Source organism: Neofelis nebulosa, chromosome 7 (genome assembly GCF_028018385.1).
Source record: "Neofelis nebulosa isolate mNeoNeb1 chromosome 7, mNeoNeb1.pri, whole genome shotgun sequence".
Taxonomy (NCBI): Eukaryota; Metazoa; Chordata; class Mammalia; order Carnivora; family Felidae; genus Neofelis; species Neofelis nebulosa.
Genome location: NC_080788.1, coordinates 29,307,969 through 29,327,460, shown reverse-complemented (window position 1 = coordinate 29,327,460; position 19,492 = coordinate 29,307,969). Strand labels below are relative to the sequence as shown.

Here is a 19,492-nt window from a genome sequence, read left to right as displayed (position 1 = left end):
CGGTGTTTTAGGAAGGGGAGATGGCCCGGAAGGTGGGTGGTCTAAGAGCTAAATCCTTATCTACTTATAGTACAAAGTCAATAAATTAAGCCGTAAATAGGTAAATCTGGAAATCCAGAAAAATCAGAGGTGGTGGTGAACTAGTAGGCACTTCAATAACATTCGGGTTAGGCCTTAAGAAGCACAGATAGGCTTAAGGAGATGGCATTCCAGGTGAAGGTCAATGAATAGGCAAAGGCAAAAAATTGAAGAAGAAACAGTTATGGAAATCAGGAATGTTAATAAAGACAAAAAGGTAGCTGGTAGTCCGGGGGAGGCAGTTGTTTCCCTGGTCAGGTCATAGTAAATACCAGCAGCTCCAAAGACTAAAAAGGTTATTTTTAGTACTTAAAATAAAACAAACAATTCAACAAGACTAACTTCTAAATAATTTGTATAATAAGAAGAAAAATTATCCTGGTTTTACTTTTGCTTGAGACAATTTATTTTAGCTCTTGAACACTAGAGAATTTTTACTTTACCTGACCCGTGGGTATTGGTTGATCTAGCATCTCAACATCCAGGAGCTTAGGAAGGTTATATAATCTGCAGAGTTCACATATCAACCACTTCAATTGCTGACGAAGCTACAAAACACATTTCAGTAAATAAGCATTATGTTAAAGAGCCCTTAGAAGACATGAATAATGCTATGACTATTGTAACCAATCCAGTAGGAAATGAAAAAGTTTGTTACTGCTCAGTTACAACTTACAGATAAAATAACAGTCTTTAAGAAATATTTTTAGGGGCCGCTTGTATAAGAAAGTTACTATGGCCTGGGGCACCTGGGTGACTCAGTCAGCTGAGTGTCCGACTTTGGCTCGGGTCATGATCCCACTGTTCATGAGTTCAAGTCCCGTGCCAGGCTCTGGGTTGACAGCTAAGAGCCTGGAGCCTGCTTTGGATTCTATGTCTCCCTCTCTGTCTCCGCTCACACTCTGTCTCTCTCGCTCTCAAAAATAAACTTGAAAAAAAGAAAAAAAGAGAAAGTTATGGCTTGAGTACAATCCCTACAACTAATACCTAGCAGAATGACAACAGCAAAAGTGCCTGAAGGAGAGCTCTAGACATTGTCCAATTTTCAGTTGCTAACTTCTTTTCTTAGAAACTTACAACTTCAGACAAGAATACATTTACATTAATGAGGCTACAAAATATAGAGGCAGTGTTGTTACACATGGGTTATCAAATTATACATTCCAGTCATATTCATTTACAAGTAGAGACAAATGTTGTCTAGCAGACAGACCCTTGGAATCTAGAGGAACTTGGATACAGCATCTAATTCCCTGAGTTTTTGAGGGTCCCTATCTATAAAACAAGGAAATTGAGAACTTCTTATAATGGTAAAGATTAAATAAAACCTTCTGGGAAAACATTTGGCACTTAGTAGGTTCTTAAGCATTTGTCTAAAAAAAATAAAAAATAAAAAAAAAAAAAGGAAAAAACTCACTAGGAAAACTGCATGGAATAACTCAGTAAGTTCCCATTTTTACACCCAGGTTGTTTCGTAAATATATTTAAGCAAAGAAGCAAAGTAAATTATGTTTATGAACATGTCTTTCATTGTTGGAAACAAACAGTTTTTAATGTATAAGTTTAGGAATTGTGGTCTAAGAACCATGTTCAATACTTAGTAAACTTTACCTGGAACTAGTAAGGTAACTTATTTCACCTGGTCAGGAATAGTTTCCTGGATGTCTCTGATCAAGAAAAGAGATGAAGAAGCAGGTTTATGAAGGACTAAGAAAACAGAAGATTAAAATGGGTTAAACAAAGCAAAGAATAAGACTTTCCAAAGTAGTCAAAGGAACAAGCAGAAATTAGGAAAGCTGAACAGTAAATTAGGATTAAAAAAAAAATCCTCAAGCTTAAAAGGCAGCAAAGCCCCTGTGGATTTACCCCTCCAACAAGCTCTGCTTTAAGAACATAATGAAGATAAGAAAGGGAGACCTGGACACAGACCCAGCCAATCCAAGTCCTGGCAAAGAAGAGTGCTGTGGCAGTGCTGTGGGAAGAGCAGCATTGTAGTAGAGTCATACCAAGCAACAGGAAAAACAGGGTTGTACATCTTTCAGGAATTTCAGTTTCACCCTCCTCCCCCACCAATCCTCCCAAAAGCATTTGAAGGACGGAAGAAACTAAGATGGTTGGAAAAGATTTAAGAAATATTTAGAAGGTATTTAGAAACTTACTAGGTAGTTTGGGGAGGGGAGGTGTCAGGAAATATAGGTATAAAAAAACAACTTTTAGTTCCCAGTTTCAGGCACAGGTGTGTAAAGCTTCATTATTTCATTTTGTCCCACTCACAATCACAAAAGAGAGTTACTGAAGGGAAACTTGATGGGGGTGGTAGAGTACTTCCAGGCAGGTAAGTTTAAATTCAAATGTAATCATTTTTAACAGCCATGGCACATCCAAGTGAAATTCCCTGATCTATGTGATATATAAACAGTTATATGGGTTTGAAACTTAGGAGATAAATTTTAACTAAAGATACAGATTTAGGAATCCCTGGAATATAGACTATAATTTAAATAACAGTAGTCAAACAGATTTCTCAGAGAAAGCACAGAATGAGAAGAGGCTGACCAAGGGAGAAGAGCTCAGGGAAGACCAGGGGAAACAGGAGACAGTAAGTAATCTGATGCAATTCTTCGTAAGATTATCAGTTCCCAGAGGACAGGGATAGGACTTGACTTTTGTATCCACCACTTATCACAAAGCCTGGCATAGAAGCCAGTCAATTAAAAACAAAAACAAAAAAGCTTCCATGTGTTCTATTAACAGTTTCCTGTATACACCGGGGGGGGGTGGGGGGGTGGGGGGGGGGAGTATGCATAAACTCACATAGATAGCACAGATACAGTTTTTTGTTTACAACATAGTATGCGAAAGGGGCCAGGTTATAAACAATATTCAGTGCCTTGTTTTTTCACTGGTAGATCCTAGAAAGTTGCATGTGTTTCTATGGAAAGACTGGCTGCATTCTTTTTAATTACAATATAATATTATATCATAAAACCATTAACAGTAATTTTTATTTAATCAGCTTTTTACTGACAGACTTTAAGTAATAAAGGTTTGTTAAATGGAGAAATGTTTTAACAAGGGAACAATCAACAGTTTCTAAATGGTGCAGAGAGATCAATGTTAGGGTTAAAGGAGTCCCTGGATTTGGCAACTAGAGATAAAAAATCTTGGTTCAACAATGAAGACAGAATCCAGATTATAATAAAAGAAGTAAAGCAAAGGTGAGGAAATACAGCTTATTCTGTCAAGAAACTAGGTTATAAAATAACTGGCAGAGACTATTAACAGTAGAGGGTGATTTGTTTTTTGTCTTTTATGTAAATATATTAATTTTTTAGAATAAAATGAGGCCCACTTTTATGCTGTCATTTTGAGTATTTTTGGACGAAAAATTTTAGATACTGAAAAATAACCCAGTCATTTCTACTATTATAAAACTTACACCTTTAGATCTTTTCAGAGGTAACCTCCTAAAGGAGATAGCAGTAAGGAGGCTATCTTTCCCTGTCCTGTCACTCCCCTGCTACAGATGTGAATATGTGTGTCTAGCTTTTTACTTTTACCTCTAACCTTCATGGCTCTCCAGATCGACTTTTTTTTTTTTAAGTTTGTTTATTTTGAGAGACAGAGAGAGAGAGAGAGAGAGAGAGGGAGGGAAGGGCAGAGAGCGAGAATTCCAAGCAGGCCCTGCAATGTCAGCACAGAGCCCGATGTGGGGCTCAAAGCCACAAACCAAGAGTTCATGACCTGAGCCAAAACCAAGAGTCTGAGGCTCTGAGCCACCCAGGGTGCCCCCAACCTACTTGTAAAATACTCTTCAAACTGATGTTTTTCTGTTAATTTTAAGCATAAATGTGTTTAAACCACCTATAACTCATTTTGACAAAAATCTGAGGTAAGATTCTAACTTTCCCCAATGGTCAGTTCTCCCAATAGTATTCATGGAATAATCTACCTTTCCTTTTATTTTAACTCATTTTAACTTATTCTGAATTATCAATTTCATTACTCTGTTTCTAAACTTCTATTGTCTTTGTCCAGTCCAGTGCCAGTATACAATATTTTTATTTAATATCTTTTGGACAACTCTCATTACTTTTTTCAACTATTATTTTTTTATTATTTACTCTTTAAAACAAACTTTAGAGTCATTTTGCCAAGTTCCAAAAATAAGACTATTGGGACTTTTAGGGGAATTAACTGCATTCAATTTATAAATTAACATGAAGCTATGGAGATAACTGACATTTACAATACGGAGTCTACCCATCTAGGAACACAGTAGTCAAGTCTTCCATGTTAACTTTAATAAAGGATATAAAACTGTATAGAATATGACCTCAACTACTTAGAGTCTATGTATTTTACTAGCAAGAGAAAAAATACTGCTAGAAAATAGCTATCATTGTCAACAGTGGTTATATCAGGCAAAAATATTGTAAAGGATTTTTATTTCCCTTCATTCACTAAGTTTTCTTACAATAGTTGCTTAGTTTTATAATAAAAAAGTTGTTAATTTTTTTTTTTGTAAAATGGAAAGTTACATTTCTTGGTACATTAAAAAAAATCCCAAAAAACCAAAAACACTTTTTCTGGCTTTTACTGCAGTTACAGACTCCTGACAGAGAAAGCAATTCCCTAACACTAGCATTGATGTCATTCTAGCATTATTTCCCCTCACATCCACCTCAGTTCTTTTTCTCTTTTTCTACCTTTTACTTTGGGTAGTGATCCCTACCAAAAATGCTTGGTTGGTTTAATAATCACAATTCATTGAAAAGAGACCACTTAATTCACCTAAATTAAAGTTTAACTAATGCGGAATAAAAAAGATAAATCAGGTAGTAAATAGAATTTGAAGGCCAGAAAACAAACAGACAAACAAAACTGGTCTTCAGCTCCTTTAAGATTATCAAATAATCATTAATCAGACTTTTTTTATTATATGATCTCTTAACACCTAAGTTCTATATATAATGTTTTTGAGGAAAAAATAAAGTAGCTTGGCTTATTTTCTCACCGAATTGTTCTTAGTGTCTTCTAGACGTTCCAGAACTGATGTCAGATTTGGGTCATCGGAGTCCACAAACCATATTGGTGAAGAAGACGGGTAAGATTCCTGTTACAAAGACACCTATGTTAAACACATTTTCATACCGACTAACCTAGATATGCAAATACACTACACCACCCACCAAATAGCACAATGACCATGGATTTAAGTAAAATATATCAGGGGGAAGAAAAGCAACACATTAACATCTATGACTGGAGAAAAGTTTCTTTTTATGGATATTTTTTAAAACAAAGTTTTATGGTATAATCTTGCCTGCTCCATGTCAGATAACCTATAAATTTAAAATCAAACAAAAAGAGTTTACCCAGCAAGCAGTAGCATTTAAAATAGAAAATAATACACTGCAAAAGTTGTGTTTTATCAAAAGCTGAAAAAAAAAAAACCAAAAAAAAAACGGTACTCAAGCACCAGGAAGATGGACTTCCTTCCCTTACAAAGAATGGTCAATCATGGCCTGGATTCTCCAGCTTTAACATTTTTTTAAGGGCTTTAAAATCTGGAATCATAAATAAATCCCTCAAAAAGCAAAAACAAAAGACAAAAAAAAATTAAAAACAAAAAAACCTCACAACCTTGAAGTATAATCTATAAATTTAAACCATACTCACTTTTGCCTTTTAATATAAGAAAGCTACATTAAAAAAATTTTTTTTAACATTTATTTATTTTTGAGAGACAGAGAGCAAGGGAAGGGCAGAGAGAGCGGGAGACTCAAAACCTGAAGCAGGCTCCAGGCTCTGAGCTGTCAGTACAGAGCCCAATGCAGGGCCCAAACCCAAAACCGGGAAATCACGACCTGAGCTGAAGTTCAATGCTTAACCGACTGAGCCACCCAGGCACCCAGAAATCTACATTTCTAAACTTTATCTAGATGAGATCTAACTCCATTTTTAAAGGTAAAGCAAAGGAGTACAAACTAGGCACATGTTTTAAAATCCATATAGACGTTAAAATGCTTTTTAAAAATCTTCTCACTATACTCTCTGAGCAATTATAGAAGTTACTTTAAGTTTTTCTCCATTAGAAAATTGGCCCTAAAAAAAAATTTTAAAAAAAATCCCATTTAATTTTGCCTTTTTCCTAATAATTTTCATCCCTTCTCAGACTATAGAGAGGGATGTGGTTTCCAAAGGAACAGATCTCTTTAATTAGGTTAAGGTTATTTCCTAAATATAGCCAGTGTTAGAAGGCAGAACAAACAGCAATATAGCGACCATATGCTACATACAGCTTTCACTTGCCATTAGAAGATGGGCTTTTGAGACACGCATTCTTCTTGTACAGCCACTGTCTGTGTGCTACAGCTCAGAGGTCAATGATGTTCTTTAACACTGTAGTGAGCGACCTCTAAAACAGTCCCAATAATCCTACCTGGTAATTCCCTCCCCTAGACCTAATGACTCACTTTTAGCAAACAGTACATCAAATAATGGGATGTCATCTCTAGGATTAGTTGACAAAAAGATGAGAACTTCTGTGTTGCTCACCCTCTCCTGCTCTTTTCATTTTTTCTGACTGAAGCCATCTCCCTATTGAGAGGCAAGAGACAGTGCAGCCTCTGACCAACTGCCAGCTAGAAACTGCAGCCCTCAGACCTGAGGCCTGTAAGATTAATCCTACCAAAAATGAATATGAGATTGATATGAATGATATGATATGATATCATTATGAATGAGATTGAAGACAGATTCTCTCCCAGTCTCACTTTGAGAGCACTGCAGCACTAGTCAACCCCTTTACTGTCTTGTGAGAGACTCGGAGCCAGGGAACCTGATAAGCCATGCTCAGATTCCTGACCCACAGAAACTGAGATAATTTTTGCTGTTTTAGGCTGCTAATTTTGTTACAGAGCAATATATAACTAACTCGAGTTCCATAAAATTCCAACATTTTATTCCATTGCAAACTGGGTACTATCAAGAAATGCTAGTTATGTATTTTTAAAAGCACAATTACATATGTTGATTTTTAAAAGTTAATGAACAAAGCACATGCTTTTACCTACAATAGATATTTACTTTGTTCATTTGTACTGTTTTCTATTGCAAATTAGGGAAAAGTCATTAATACTAGATACTAGCAACAGAACAATTAGATTCTAGACATGGAAAAACAATTTTGCAGAACAGGATTAAAGCAGCATTGCTTTAAGAACTATAATCTCAATTTCATTACAGTTCAAGCCAAACAGAACAGAGTATTTTTAAAGCACTTTACCAAGTATTCTTTGAAGAACAAAAAATTGTACTGGAGGAGGATATCATTGTGTCTATTTGGTAATGGTTTATTTTGTTTTCCCACTCCTCTAATTCTCATGGTGTCCCAAATCTCTACACAAAAAGAAACTTGGTCTTCAAAATTAATCCTATTCTCAAAGAAAACTATTTATCGAGTATTGCATTTTCCTCTTCAAATTCTTCAGCCAAGTTTAGGAACATACCACTAGACCTTAGTTTTGTATTTGCAACCTTAAAAACAACAGTAACAACAACAACAAAACCTAGATTTAGAATTTCACTGTGTAGATTACTTCTACATAAGCAAAATAAAATATATGAACTGTTGCTCTGGACTAAAACCCCTTAAAACCATATTATGAGAACTGAAACAACAAAAAATTATTGAGACCAGTTACCACCCATGACATGTTCTTCCATTCCTATACATGAGAAAGTAGGATATATAGTTGATCTAAGCAACTATGTCAACAATTTTCAAAGTGGGGCCCTTGAACCCCTAGGTCCAAACTACTTCTACAAGAATATAAACTGCCTTTTTCAATGTATTGACATTTGCACTAAAGGTATGCATACAATGGTGTGTAAAACTGCTGGAACCTTAGCACAAATAAAGGCAGTGACACCAAACTATACTTATAGTCATGGTATTCTTCACCACTATGCATTCAAGATATTTAAAGCACAAAGAAAAAGGTGTTTTAGTTAAGAATATCTGTGAAGAAATTATTTTACTAAACCTCAAATCCTTACATAGGTCTTTTTTATATGGCAACTGATGAAATGGAATGCACACATGAAAACTCCTACGGAATACTTGAGAAAAAGCATTTACGTGACCGAGCTGTGAAGTAAACTAACCACTTTAATGGAACACCAATTTTACTTGAAAGGATGACTGACAGACAATGGTTATTTCAACTTGGGTTTTTGACAGAGGTTTTCTCAAAAAAAAAAGTGTTATTTCAAGGAAAACAAAGGACAGTATTTATTATTGCCAATAATAAAATTCAAGCTTTCAAGCAAAAATTAGAATTTTTGAAAACCTGTATCTACCACCATGAGCTGGAGAGCTTTATCTTAACATAATGCTTTCATGTTATATAATAAACATATCAACATTTAGAAGATTTCAGTGAACGTATTTTCCAAATAACCAATGGATGTTATAAATCATGCAAGGGGGCAGGGGATGGACTAAATGGGTGATGGGCATTAAGGAGGGCACTTGTCTTGATGAGCACTGGGTATTATATGTAGGTGATGAAAATTCTACTCCTGAGGCTATTTTACTATATGTTAACTAACTAGAATTTAAATAAAAATTTTTTGGGAAAAAAAAAAAACATGCAAGAGAAGATCCATCCATTCACAGTTCAAGAAAAACCTAATTTTGGTGAAGTATTCAAAAAGAATAACTATAATTGTTTAAATGGCTATTAAAATATTTCTACTTTTCCAACCAAGTGTCTGTGAGAGGCTGAATTTTCTTCATAATATTTCATTCAAAACAACATATCCCCACAGAGTGAATGTAGAAAGAAATGACAGGCCAGACATCAAAGACATTTATCAGAAATGTAAAATTATGCCACTATTCTCACTAAAATGTTTTGGTGTAGAAAATGTAGCCATTTTTCATAATAATATTTTTATTAACATGTAATGGGTTTATTTCAATGAATATTTTAAATATTTGTTTTAATTTCTAATGATAAATGTTAACATATAACCTACAAAAACAAAGGCTCCTTGGGCCCTCAGTATACTTTTAAATAGTATAAAGGAATCTGGACTCCAAAAAGAATAGCTACCTTCTCCACACCTCCTCCCACTTGGCCCAGAATGTCTTCCTTGGAAGAAACATCCCTTCACCATTCTATATTAACTGATGTGGTTCCACTGGAGCTAGTTTTCCTAACTCCTTCCCATCCTCCTACCTCTTTCCCTTGACTCAAAACTTGGTCACAGGGCTCTAGTGAGCCCATTCCACTCCCAGTGATTAGCGGTCAGGTGGGCTTAACCAGGCAAATCTAGGTCTTCCCTGGGACTAAAATTCTCTTTCTGGGAGATCTGGAGTCATAAGGACAATGCTGGCCAGCCTGGGGTAGCCAGCATTTATCTTACCAAAACAAAAAGGGTTTATATAAACCCTTTTCTAGAAGGTCATAGATACTAGTATTTTCTGCCATGACTTGAGACTGCACACTTGCTAACATTTTTGCCAATCTGTTAAGTAAAAGGTTCTACCTGGAAAGGGAAAAAAGTTCCTATACAATATAATTTGTTAGAGCTCCAGAAACCAGTTCATCAGTAAGAATGGAAAGCCATCACTTCTAGAAAAGTTTCAAAGGATAATGTCCTCCATGCACAAGATTTAGCTCTAGCTATTTATGTCCAAAACATTACTTAAAATAGAAAAAAAACACAAAACAACAGAAATCACCTATACGTCCAATACCAGGAAACATGACAAACCCCATGTTACAGTCCTACAATAGAACACCACATGATAATGGAGGACATTATAGAGGAATAACTTATGACAGATCTACAATTCTGTCAAGTAAAAAAACAGATTACAAAACAATCTGACATTTAAGGGAGAGGAAGTCTATATAAGCATAGGAGAAAAAAGAAGACAAGATATATATCAAAAATTTGATAGTAGTGTCTTCTGAGTGGTAAAATTACAGGTGATTTTTTTTCCCCATTTGTGCTTATCTGGTTTCTCAATTTCTTACAATAATAATGTCTTGTTTTCTACATTATAAAACATCCACCACCACCACCTCTGGAAACTAAGTGTGCACAAACTTTGCATCACATTCAAGGTTTGTTCAGTGTAATATTTAAAAGACAATCTACTTCGGGGATGCCTGGGTAACTCAGCTGGTTAAGTGTCTGACTCCTGGTTTGGGCTTAGGTCATGATCTCATGGTTCCAGGGGTTTGAGCCTCAAGTCAGGCTCGGTGCTGACAGTACAGAGCCTCCTTGGGATTCTCTCCCTCTCTCTCCACCCCACACCCCTGCTCCTGCTTGTGTTTCTCTCTCTTTCTCTCAAAATAAACTTAAAAAAAAAAAAAAAAAAAGACAATCTACGTCGAACAGCATCCAAAATTATGACCAACAGATTTAAATCTAAGCATACTCTCAATCTCTCAAATATATGAAGCATTTTAATTTTTACAACTAAACATTGTATATCTTGAAAAGATAGTTTCTTTACTATTTCTCTTTAAAATAACCTACAATGTGCCAATTTTAAGCACTTGGATGGTGCTCAAAAATCTCAATATAAGTTTAAACAGTTTTCTTTACATTGTATGTTTCAGTGCTTATAACACAGCTCTTTTTCACCACAGTTATGAAAATTTTAGACCTAAATAAACAATTATCTAGGCATCTAATTACTCAGGACCTTTTTTCCTCCTATTCTATTAGTTGTATCAGGCTTGCAGGATGAAGTTGTCTGTGACCACCACCATAAAGGTTATAAGGGAACAAATTTTCAAACAAGTTCATCACCACTACCATTATCACCATAAAATGTTACATTATGTTAATCTGAGGCAACACAACTCAAGGTTAATCAAACCAACCTCTTAGCCCATCATTGCTTATGAAAATTATGTCTAATTCAGAAATAACTTGTGTCTACTTTCTACGTAAATCCACTAAGAGATCAAAGTGTGGCTCAACATTAAGCACCCGCCAGCAAAACTGCCTTCCAGACTGCTCAGTTTCTGCTATCTTTCCAAATAATAGAACATAGAACATGGCCATCTCCAAGGACTTCATAACTTTTTGAAAACTGGTGCACAAAACTTTTTGCTGAAGTTTCAGAGGTATAACAGTTGTAATTCTTCCAGAGTCCAGTTATGGGACACACTACTTTCACATTCTGTTGTTCAGTAAATGTGGGGTGGAGAACAAAACTGACAGAATTACCTTATAGGACCCTAATAAAAGTCTAACTGCTCTGACATTAAAAAAATAAAAAGCTACCAAAAAAAAGAAATTATTCCCTGCTAATCATTTTATAAGTACACAACTAAGTAACATGATCAGAGCCCACAAAAGCAGAATGAAAAATCTAATACCTGGTGAAAGAAAAATACACACATACCCTGTAATCTGAAAAATACTTAAGTGTTCTGAGTAGCAAATTACAGCTAATCAAAACATCACTGTAAGTAAACTGAGGCAGAGAAAGTAAAGGTGCTGAAGAAGAGTCAAACCACCCAATGTGCAGAAACCACTAGACAGTTTCCTTGGTCCGGAGACTGCTTTGTCTTTCAGAATAATCTTTTAGAAGAGAACACAGAACACTGTTACAACAGCCTTGGAAAAGGGAACTCTGGTTCATCACTCTGGCTCTCCAGGAAAGCTTTACTTTTGGCAGGGACTGTTTGTCACTTCAATTCCCCACCCCTCAACTAGCTGACATTTATCTAATACTATCCTTTTCCAGGTCTAAGGAAGTTTAACAAAAAATCAAGTTACTAAGGGTATATACAACATTCATAAAATGGAAACCTAAGTCTCCTCTTCATGCATCTGTTCTTTCAAGGGCGGGCATAAAAATGGGGATAAAGGAGGATAGATAGATAACAACTAGGAATTTGACTCTATACTATAAATTGGTCAGATGAATGGAAACAATGATTCCTCTGACCCGAAAGTACCACTAAGGTGTTCAACATGATAGTTCTGCTATTTCCAAACGATTCTCCAGGAGTTCAATTTGGAAAAGTAATCTGTCCCAGGAGGGCAGACCAAAGAAAAACTTTTAACCAAGTTGTTCATGATTTCCTTTGTATAGCCTTGGTGGGGTGTAATCAGTGTAAAGACTAGAAACATGAAAAATTAAGAAATTAACAGCACTGATTTATTTCCCATGTAAATCTGTTAGAAAGCACTTTTCAAAATAAAATGTTATTCAGCCATCAATTTCATAACTGTAGAGGACATTATTCTTGATAAAAAGCTTTCCTATATAAGCTTTCAAGCAGGACAAAAAAGTATTATCTACTTTATAGAAAAATACAGTACAGGAAGTGATTTGCTTAAGGTCCCAGCTATTAAGTATAGACTAAACCTTTTTCTCTCACCTAAACTCCAAGCTCTAACATTTGTTATTTTAGTGTCTGGCTGTGGGGGCAGGGAAGGGAAGGGAATTTTTCACAATGATGAACAGAAATGTAATTAGCGAAACAAAAAAATGCGCTACCACACATTTTACCACTGGCAAATAGTCACTCATGCAGAAAGAGTAATGGTTTATGCTACCCAAACAATAAAAGTATGAAGTTTTATTTGTTTACCAGCTAATTTACATCCTGGGGGGGATTTTTCACTCTGAAACAGTGATTCCCTACCAAGAGTTACCAGATGCCAAGAAGTCCATAAAAGGAGTAGTGGAGTTGCCAAGTCACGTTAGATATCTCAAAAGGACTAAAAGAAAGCCATGTATTAGCTCCCAATAAGGCCACGCAGGTTATTAAGACAAGCTGCTTTGCTTTTAGGGGTGAGCATAACAACTGGATGTTAGTGCTAACTAGCTATTAGATGTTTGCATGACACTCCTTCATATCAGGAATTCACAGAAAACAGTAAGAAAGACTCCTTGAGATTGAAAATAGCATTCTTTCCCTTCATATTTAAGATTAGGACAGATTTATATAACAGGAAAAGATTTACTTCAATGTAAAAATTCTGTTTTGTTTTTTACTTCTTAAACCTGTATTTCATATGAAGTCAAATTACAGATTTCGTATCTAGTGACCTTTTAAATCTTAACAATTGTGGGTAGAGAGACAGAGAGAGAGAGAGAGCGCGCGCGCACAAAGAGGGCAGAAGGGAAGAGAATCCCAAGCAGGCTCCACACTCAAGCACAGAGCCCAACATGGGGCTTGATCCTAGGACCACAAGCTGAGCTGAAATCAACAGCAGGATGCTCAACTGACTGAGCCACTCAGGTGCCCCTAAATATTTAAATATTTCTTGATGTTACATCTGCACTTTTGACAAACTCTTTGCAGTTAACTTACACAGTAAAGATTTTTGTTCAAACAGAATATAGCTAAAATGGTGGCCTTATAGCCAATAGGACAGATATTTACTGAGCATTTACTGAGTGGAAGATAAAAAGCATAATTATAGACTATTCTTCCCTGCTATCATAAAAAAAAAAAAAGACAATCATCTAAAACTATTATAAACAAAACATAAGAAAACAAGGGGCATCGGGGTGGCTCGGTTGGGCATCCGATTTTTGGCTCATGTCATGATCTCACAATTCGTGGGTTCAAGCCCCACGTCAGGCTCTATGCTGACGAGCTCGGAGCCTGAAACCTGCTTCAGATTCTGTGTCTCCCTCTCTCTCAAAAATAAATATTTTAAAAACATGTAAAAAACAACAACAGAACCCAAACAGTAAATAGTAAGGTCTACAGAAGGGAGGAAGGGAAAATAAACACTAGCATAAACTGAATATAAACTCATAGAAGAGCCTTGATGGATGGTCAGACATGAAAAGACAGATTGGAGTGGGGTAAGGGGCACATTCCATCTGGGAAAAACTTATGCAGAAACCTGAAAGAAAAAGGGGGCACAGTATCTTTAGAAGATTATTCAGAAACTGGCATGCATGAGTGTAAGGAAACAACTGGTGAGGTACTACTCACTCAAATGTTAAAGAAACTACATAAGTATGTTTCTTGGTGAGCAATGGAAAAGACAGTCTGGTATACAGCAGAGCTCAATAAATATTTGGGAATAAGAGAAAATAAGAAGAAAAATTAAAGAATAGATCAAACTCATTACTTTTTTTTAAGAGCTATAACCTTGTAGAGAATAGCAATTCACAAACACAGTAGATACGTGTGGCATTTGAAATCCAGTTCCATTTTTCTTTGCTCTTTCCCTCTAAAAAATGGCATGGACACTAGCAAGCCATTCAGATTTTATAAAAACACTTACCTATGCTTAAAGGGTCTTTATCTTTTAGAGATACTCACTGAAATATTTACAGATGAAGTGACAGGTCAAGAACCTGCTTCAGAATAATGTGAGGTGGGGTACAGATGAAATAAGATTGGCCAAAAATTTATCACTGTTGAGGCTGAGTACATGGAGGTTCTCCACACTATTCAACTTCTGTGTATGTTTGATGTTTGTCCACAGAAAGTTAATACACATTCATACACACTGAGCTTCCATCATAATTATCTTTGGATAATATCTGTCATAATTTTGAGTAGTTTCTACTATGGTACCATTATACCAGTCCCTACCAAATCCTTTCACTGGGTGTCTCTCATTCACTCCTTGCTCCACTTCCTAATCCGGGTCTTCACTCAATACTTTGTGTGCAGCCTACTCCTATCAGCCTATTGTATGGTTCTCAATGTGGGCACTGCTGGCATTTGAAGAGGAATAATTCTTTGTTGTGGCAGACTGCCTGAACATTACAAGACACCTGGCATCCATGGACCCCTGGCACTAAATGCCAGCACAGCAGCACCACCACCCTACAAGCGATTGAGATAACCTAAACCATACATACACATTTCCTAATATCACACACTAATTAAACCTGTAGTGAACTACCCCTAGTGCTAGATGGGAAACACATTTTTCCAACTTACTACCTCAGTAATTTAGTAGCTCCCCACAGCCTACAAGTTCAGTACTCTATCATGCAAACCAGCCCTACCTTTTCCTGGTCATACCCCTAACTTCAACCAGAATAATCACCATGCAGGCCAGTCTCCGTCATGGTCACTACTACTTCCTATTTCCCATCCTTGGAAAATCTTCTCCTTTACCAGCCTCTATCCCCATAATTTGTCAACTCCTAAGCAAAGCACATTTTCTCAAGCTTTGATGTTTTGGGATTGCATTTCCTCTGCTTAAAATGCACTTCACTCCAAGATTCAACTCACCTGTGGCAGCCCAACTCCACTGTCAGCCTGTCACCAAAGCCTTCTCTGAAGCACCACCCCACGACCAAACTCAAAATTAATTGCTCTTTGGCTTTCAGAATGACACCACAGAACCTGGTAACACTTTGTTATGTGAAACTCCTCCCCTAAGATTTAGTTCTGAAAGCAGGGAATGCTTGGTCCAGTTTTGCAGAAACCAGTCAAAACCTAGAACAGAACACCTATATGTTCAATAGATGGCTTCTCTCTTCAGTACAGCACTTGTATTTTTCTTTCAAAAATACACCCTATTCCCCCAGATATTCTTTCTGAAAATTATTTTAAGGTCAATTATCATAACTTTAAGGCCTTTCCAAACTCTGGAGTACCGGGCACACTTTAGGCACCTGAGTAGCCAGGTGCCTAAAAGCACCAAAAGGACTTCACCAAAAGGAATCAAAGACACGAGACTTGAAGGAACATGAAACTACCACCTTGACTCCTGTTATAAGGACCATCCATATTCTGCAGTTTGTAACAATACCCTAAATCAATTTCACCACAGTTTAATCACACACGGTCACGAAAAACATTCAATATTTCAATTATCTTACCAAGTCCCGGGTTTCTAACAAGCTTGCAACTTGAAAGAGTAAGCTTTAAATCGTCTTTTTGGCTTTGGGCAACCTTTTGGCTGCAAATAACTCATTACTTACACACAGGAGGAGCTATGTAAGCAAACACGGATACCACCACCTGCCGAATCCAGGTACAAAGCACCTTTCAGAAACACGTACGCGCGGAGCCAGGCCAGCAGGAAGGGGATAATTCAAACAGCACCAGAGGCTGCATTCTAAACTTTTTTCCTCTCGAATGCATCAGTTTTCAATAGCAATTTTTCCTTAACACAAACTTAAAAATAATTGGGTGAATAAGCAGGACCAGGAAAACCTGACTGAAGAGTAAGGCGTTAAAACTGGAGGGCCCTTCCCCGCCGGGGTTCAAATAGCCATAGCCGACTGGCCTCGCGTGGCCCCGGGAGCAGGCCGGCGGTGGGGAGCCATGGCGACCCGGCGAGGAAAAGGGCCGCCGCAATCTTCCAACCCGAAGCCCGGAGACGGGAACCTACGGGGACCAGCCCCAAACCCAGACCCGCGGAAAAAGCTAAGAAATGCGCCGCCCGCCTCCTCCCACCCAAGCCTGGAGCCTGCAAGGCTGGGCCTGGGCTGGGCCCCTTGCCGGGGGATAGGGGCGGATTCGCCCCGCCCGGGGACCCGGGAACCAAGTGGCCTCTACAGGACCGACTCCCCTTTGTCCGGGAACTCAGGGGACCCCTTTCCGCCTTCGCCTGGCTCCGAGGGGCTGAGCCCGGGCGCCTCACCGTGATGTTGCAATGGAGTGTGAGCGGCGGCGGCGGCGAGTGTAGGCTGCCGGGCGGTGCCGCAGGCGGCAGCAGGAACTGGCAATGGAGCTCGTCCAGCTTCCAGCTGACGATGCGGAATCGCTCGTGGTTCTTATCGAAGATGGACGCCAGGAACTTCAGCTCTGCCTTGAGCCCTGACACGGACATCTTCCCCTCATCTCCGGCAGGAGGGGTGCGAAAGGGGAGCCGGGCCCGGGGCCGCCGTCACGGCCACGACCGCCCCGCAGGGCCGGTCCGGGACCGCGCTCTTGCGGCTCCGCCTCTCCCCGCCGCCGAGGCCCGCGTGGGATGGCGGCTGAAAATGGCTAGGGACACCGAGGCCTCGGCCAGCAACTGCGTAGCGAGCGGCCGGAGCGGCTGCTCTCTTTGTAACTGACTCTGCCGGCAGGGGACCGCGGCCCCGCGGCTTAAAAGGGCAACAGCGACACCGCCCCCGCTACCGACTGGGAAAGGGCTGCCCCCACCCCGCCCCCATCCCCTCCCCGCCCCGGCGCGCCCCGCGCGCCCCTGTTCCGGCGCGTGCACGCGGCCTGCGCGCGGGCCCGCCTGGCCGCCCCCTCCTCGCCGTGACCCAACCCTCTTCCTCCCCAGCCCATCTGCTTCGATCCTCGTGCTCTAAGACGCGAGGCTTGGGGCCAGCTGGCTCCCAGGTCCCTGATTACCTGGAGGAGCAGGAGACCCCTGCGCGCCCCCGCTCCCAAGCCTGGGGCGGGCCACGTGCGCGGCCTATTGCGCCGGCCACGTTGGCGCTGCTGCGGACGCGCGCCGGCCCCTTGGGGGCGGCTCCTCCTCTAGGCTCTGAGCACACCACCCACTCACCTGACCCAGGCCGGGCCCTAATGGGAGGCGGCGGGCGGCGGGTAGCTCTTTGGACGCAAATCGGCCCACTTACCTTCATCTTCGCTGCTCTAACCCCAGTCCTAGCCCCACTTCGCTACCCTGGGTTCCTGCCAGGGCCTTTTTTCTCTCTTCCTTTCCTGCCTTGAGTTTTTGTCCTGTTTCCCAAGTTTAGGGAAACCCTCCACCTCCCGTAGAGGCAGGGCTGGCCTATTTTCACTAAAGTCTTAGCTCAAATGTCATTTCTGAGAGGGCCTCCCTGACCGCCCAATCTAAAATAGCCACCCAGTCACAATTTCACATCATCCTATGTTATTTTTTTTTTCCTCTCAGCACCTATCACCATCTGATATTTTTCTTGTTTGTTCATTGCCTCTGCCCAAGGCGAATGTCTTACTCAGGGTGGTATCCCCAGGATCTAGAACAAAACCTTTCGTAGACACCCAGTGTTACGGAATGAATGCTCCTATCTGGAATGCCCAGCACTTAATACAATCGGTGGCACATTCTAGATGGATGAAGGACTGTATGGCAGTCCAAAGGAATACAGTATAATTGGGCAGGCAATAGTATGTTTAGTAATACGTACTAGAAGCAGTATCCATCCCATAAGTGTGCAACCTATGTAGCTGGACAGGGCTGCTAGCTTAAAAGGAGCTTGTGCTTGGTTTAATGCTCTGCTGTAGCCCTTTTGAAGTCCTTAATAACTTTTCAACAAGGGGTTCTGCATTTTCCTTTTACACCTGTCTTGACTGGAGGTATCTAACTTTCTCTGCTGTCTGAATGTTTCCTGCTTTGTGATCTACAAGTGGTTCCTGGTCTACTGGTCCCTTAGATGACATAATACAGAACAACACAGGGAGATATTAGGTCCACTGAATGAGGAATATTTTAAAGTTTTTCTTTTCATTTACTTCTGAAATATTGTATCATATTATAGTGCTTCTTAATTTTCAGGGAGTCACAGACCCTCCAGAGAATTTAATAAGTTATCCATTTTCCTGGGAAAAGATCTCTGCATATAAAGTGTTGTATCTATGGGGATTCATGGTCCTGACACTAGAGATACCATTATGAATTGGGACCAAGAGGAGAAGGGGTTCCAGTCCTGAGGTGTGAGGCAGAAATAACTAGAATACTGTATTGGCACTAGTGCTGGGTTAAACACTGGAGTGGTTTGCTGCTTGCTTTTTCCTTCAGTGCCCAGTACTCTTGGGACCCTAATGGGCATGGTAGTCATGAACAAGGATTTCAGACAAAGGGGAACAACCTGTTCAGAACCTAATGACTCTGAGAAATAAAATGCTCTAAACAAGTTATTTAATCTATCTAAGCTTTATTTTGTTATCTCTAAATTGTTATGAGTAAATAGCTTTATACATGAAAATGCTTTTACTAGTTATATTTCAGATATAAACCTATAAATATCAACTTCACAAGCATTTTTTGAACATCTGCTCTGTGCCAAGCCATAAAGGGCTAGACAGAATAGAATCTGAATTCAGGACGCTTAAAGTCTAGCTTTGGAAACAAAACACTGTTTCCAGATGCTTTAGGCTACAGATAACAGAAAACTGTGACTTACAATTGCTTGGACAATAAGGAAATGTATTACTTCACATAATGGGAAGTTCAGAGTCAGGGCAGGCTCCAGGATTTGTGATTAGATCTTCAATGATATGAATAGACCAGATTCTCTCCATCTTCTTTGTCAGGATGAGAGAAAGGAGGCTGTAGAGCAGTTCTTGTGGGTTGCACCTAGACATGACAATATCCAGAGACAGAAAAGACTGTTTCTTCCATGTCTCCTTCTAAGACATGGGGACCTTTGCAAGATTCTGCCCAGCTGTCTTCCCTTCTGTGTAATTGGCAAGAAATGTGTCACATGCCCATCCCTAAACCAATCACAGGTAAA

At 39.3% G+C, this 19,492-nt stretch overlaps 1 protein-coding gene across 1 annotated transcript in view; it reads right to left on the bottom strand.

The window, feature by feature from the left end:
• UBE2Q2 (ubiquitin conjugating enzyme E2 Q2) overlaps positions 1-17,104 on the bottom strand; it is a 66,494-nt gene extending 49,390 nt beyond the window's left edge. The window contains exons 1-4 of the mRNA XM_058736939.1: positions 16,699-17,104; positions 5,096-5,194; positions 4,688-4,690; positions 522-626 (exon numbers count right to left, since the gene is read on the bottom strand). Of these exons, the coding sequence (XP_058592922.1) occupies positions 522-626; positions 4,688-4,690; positions 5,096-5,194; positions 16,699-16,887 (396 nt within the window). The 5' untranslated portion in view covers positions 16,888-17,104. The remainder of the gene's footprint in view (positions 1-521; positions 627-4,687; positions 4,691-5,095; positions 5,195-16,698) is intronic.
• Between the last annotated feature and the right edge of the window lie 2,388 nt (positions 17,105-19,492).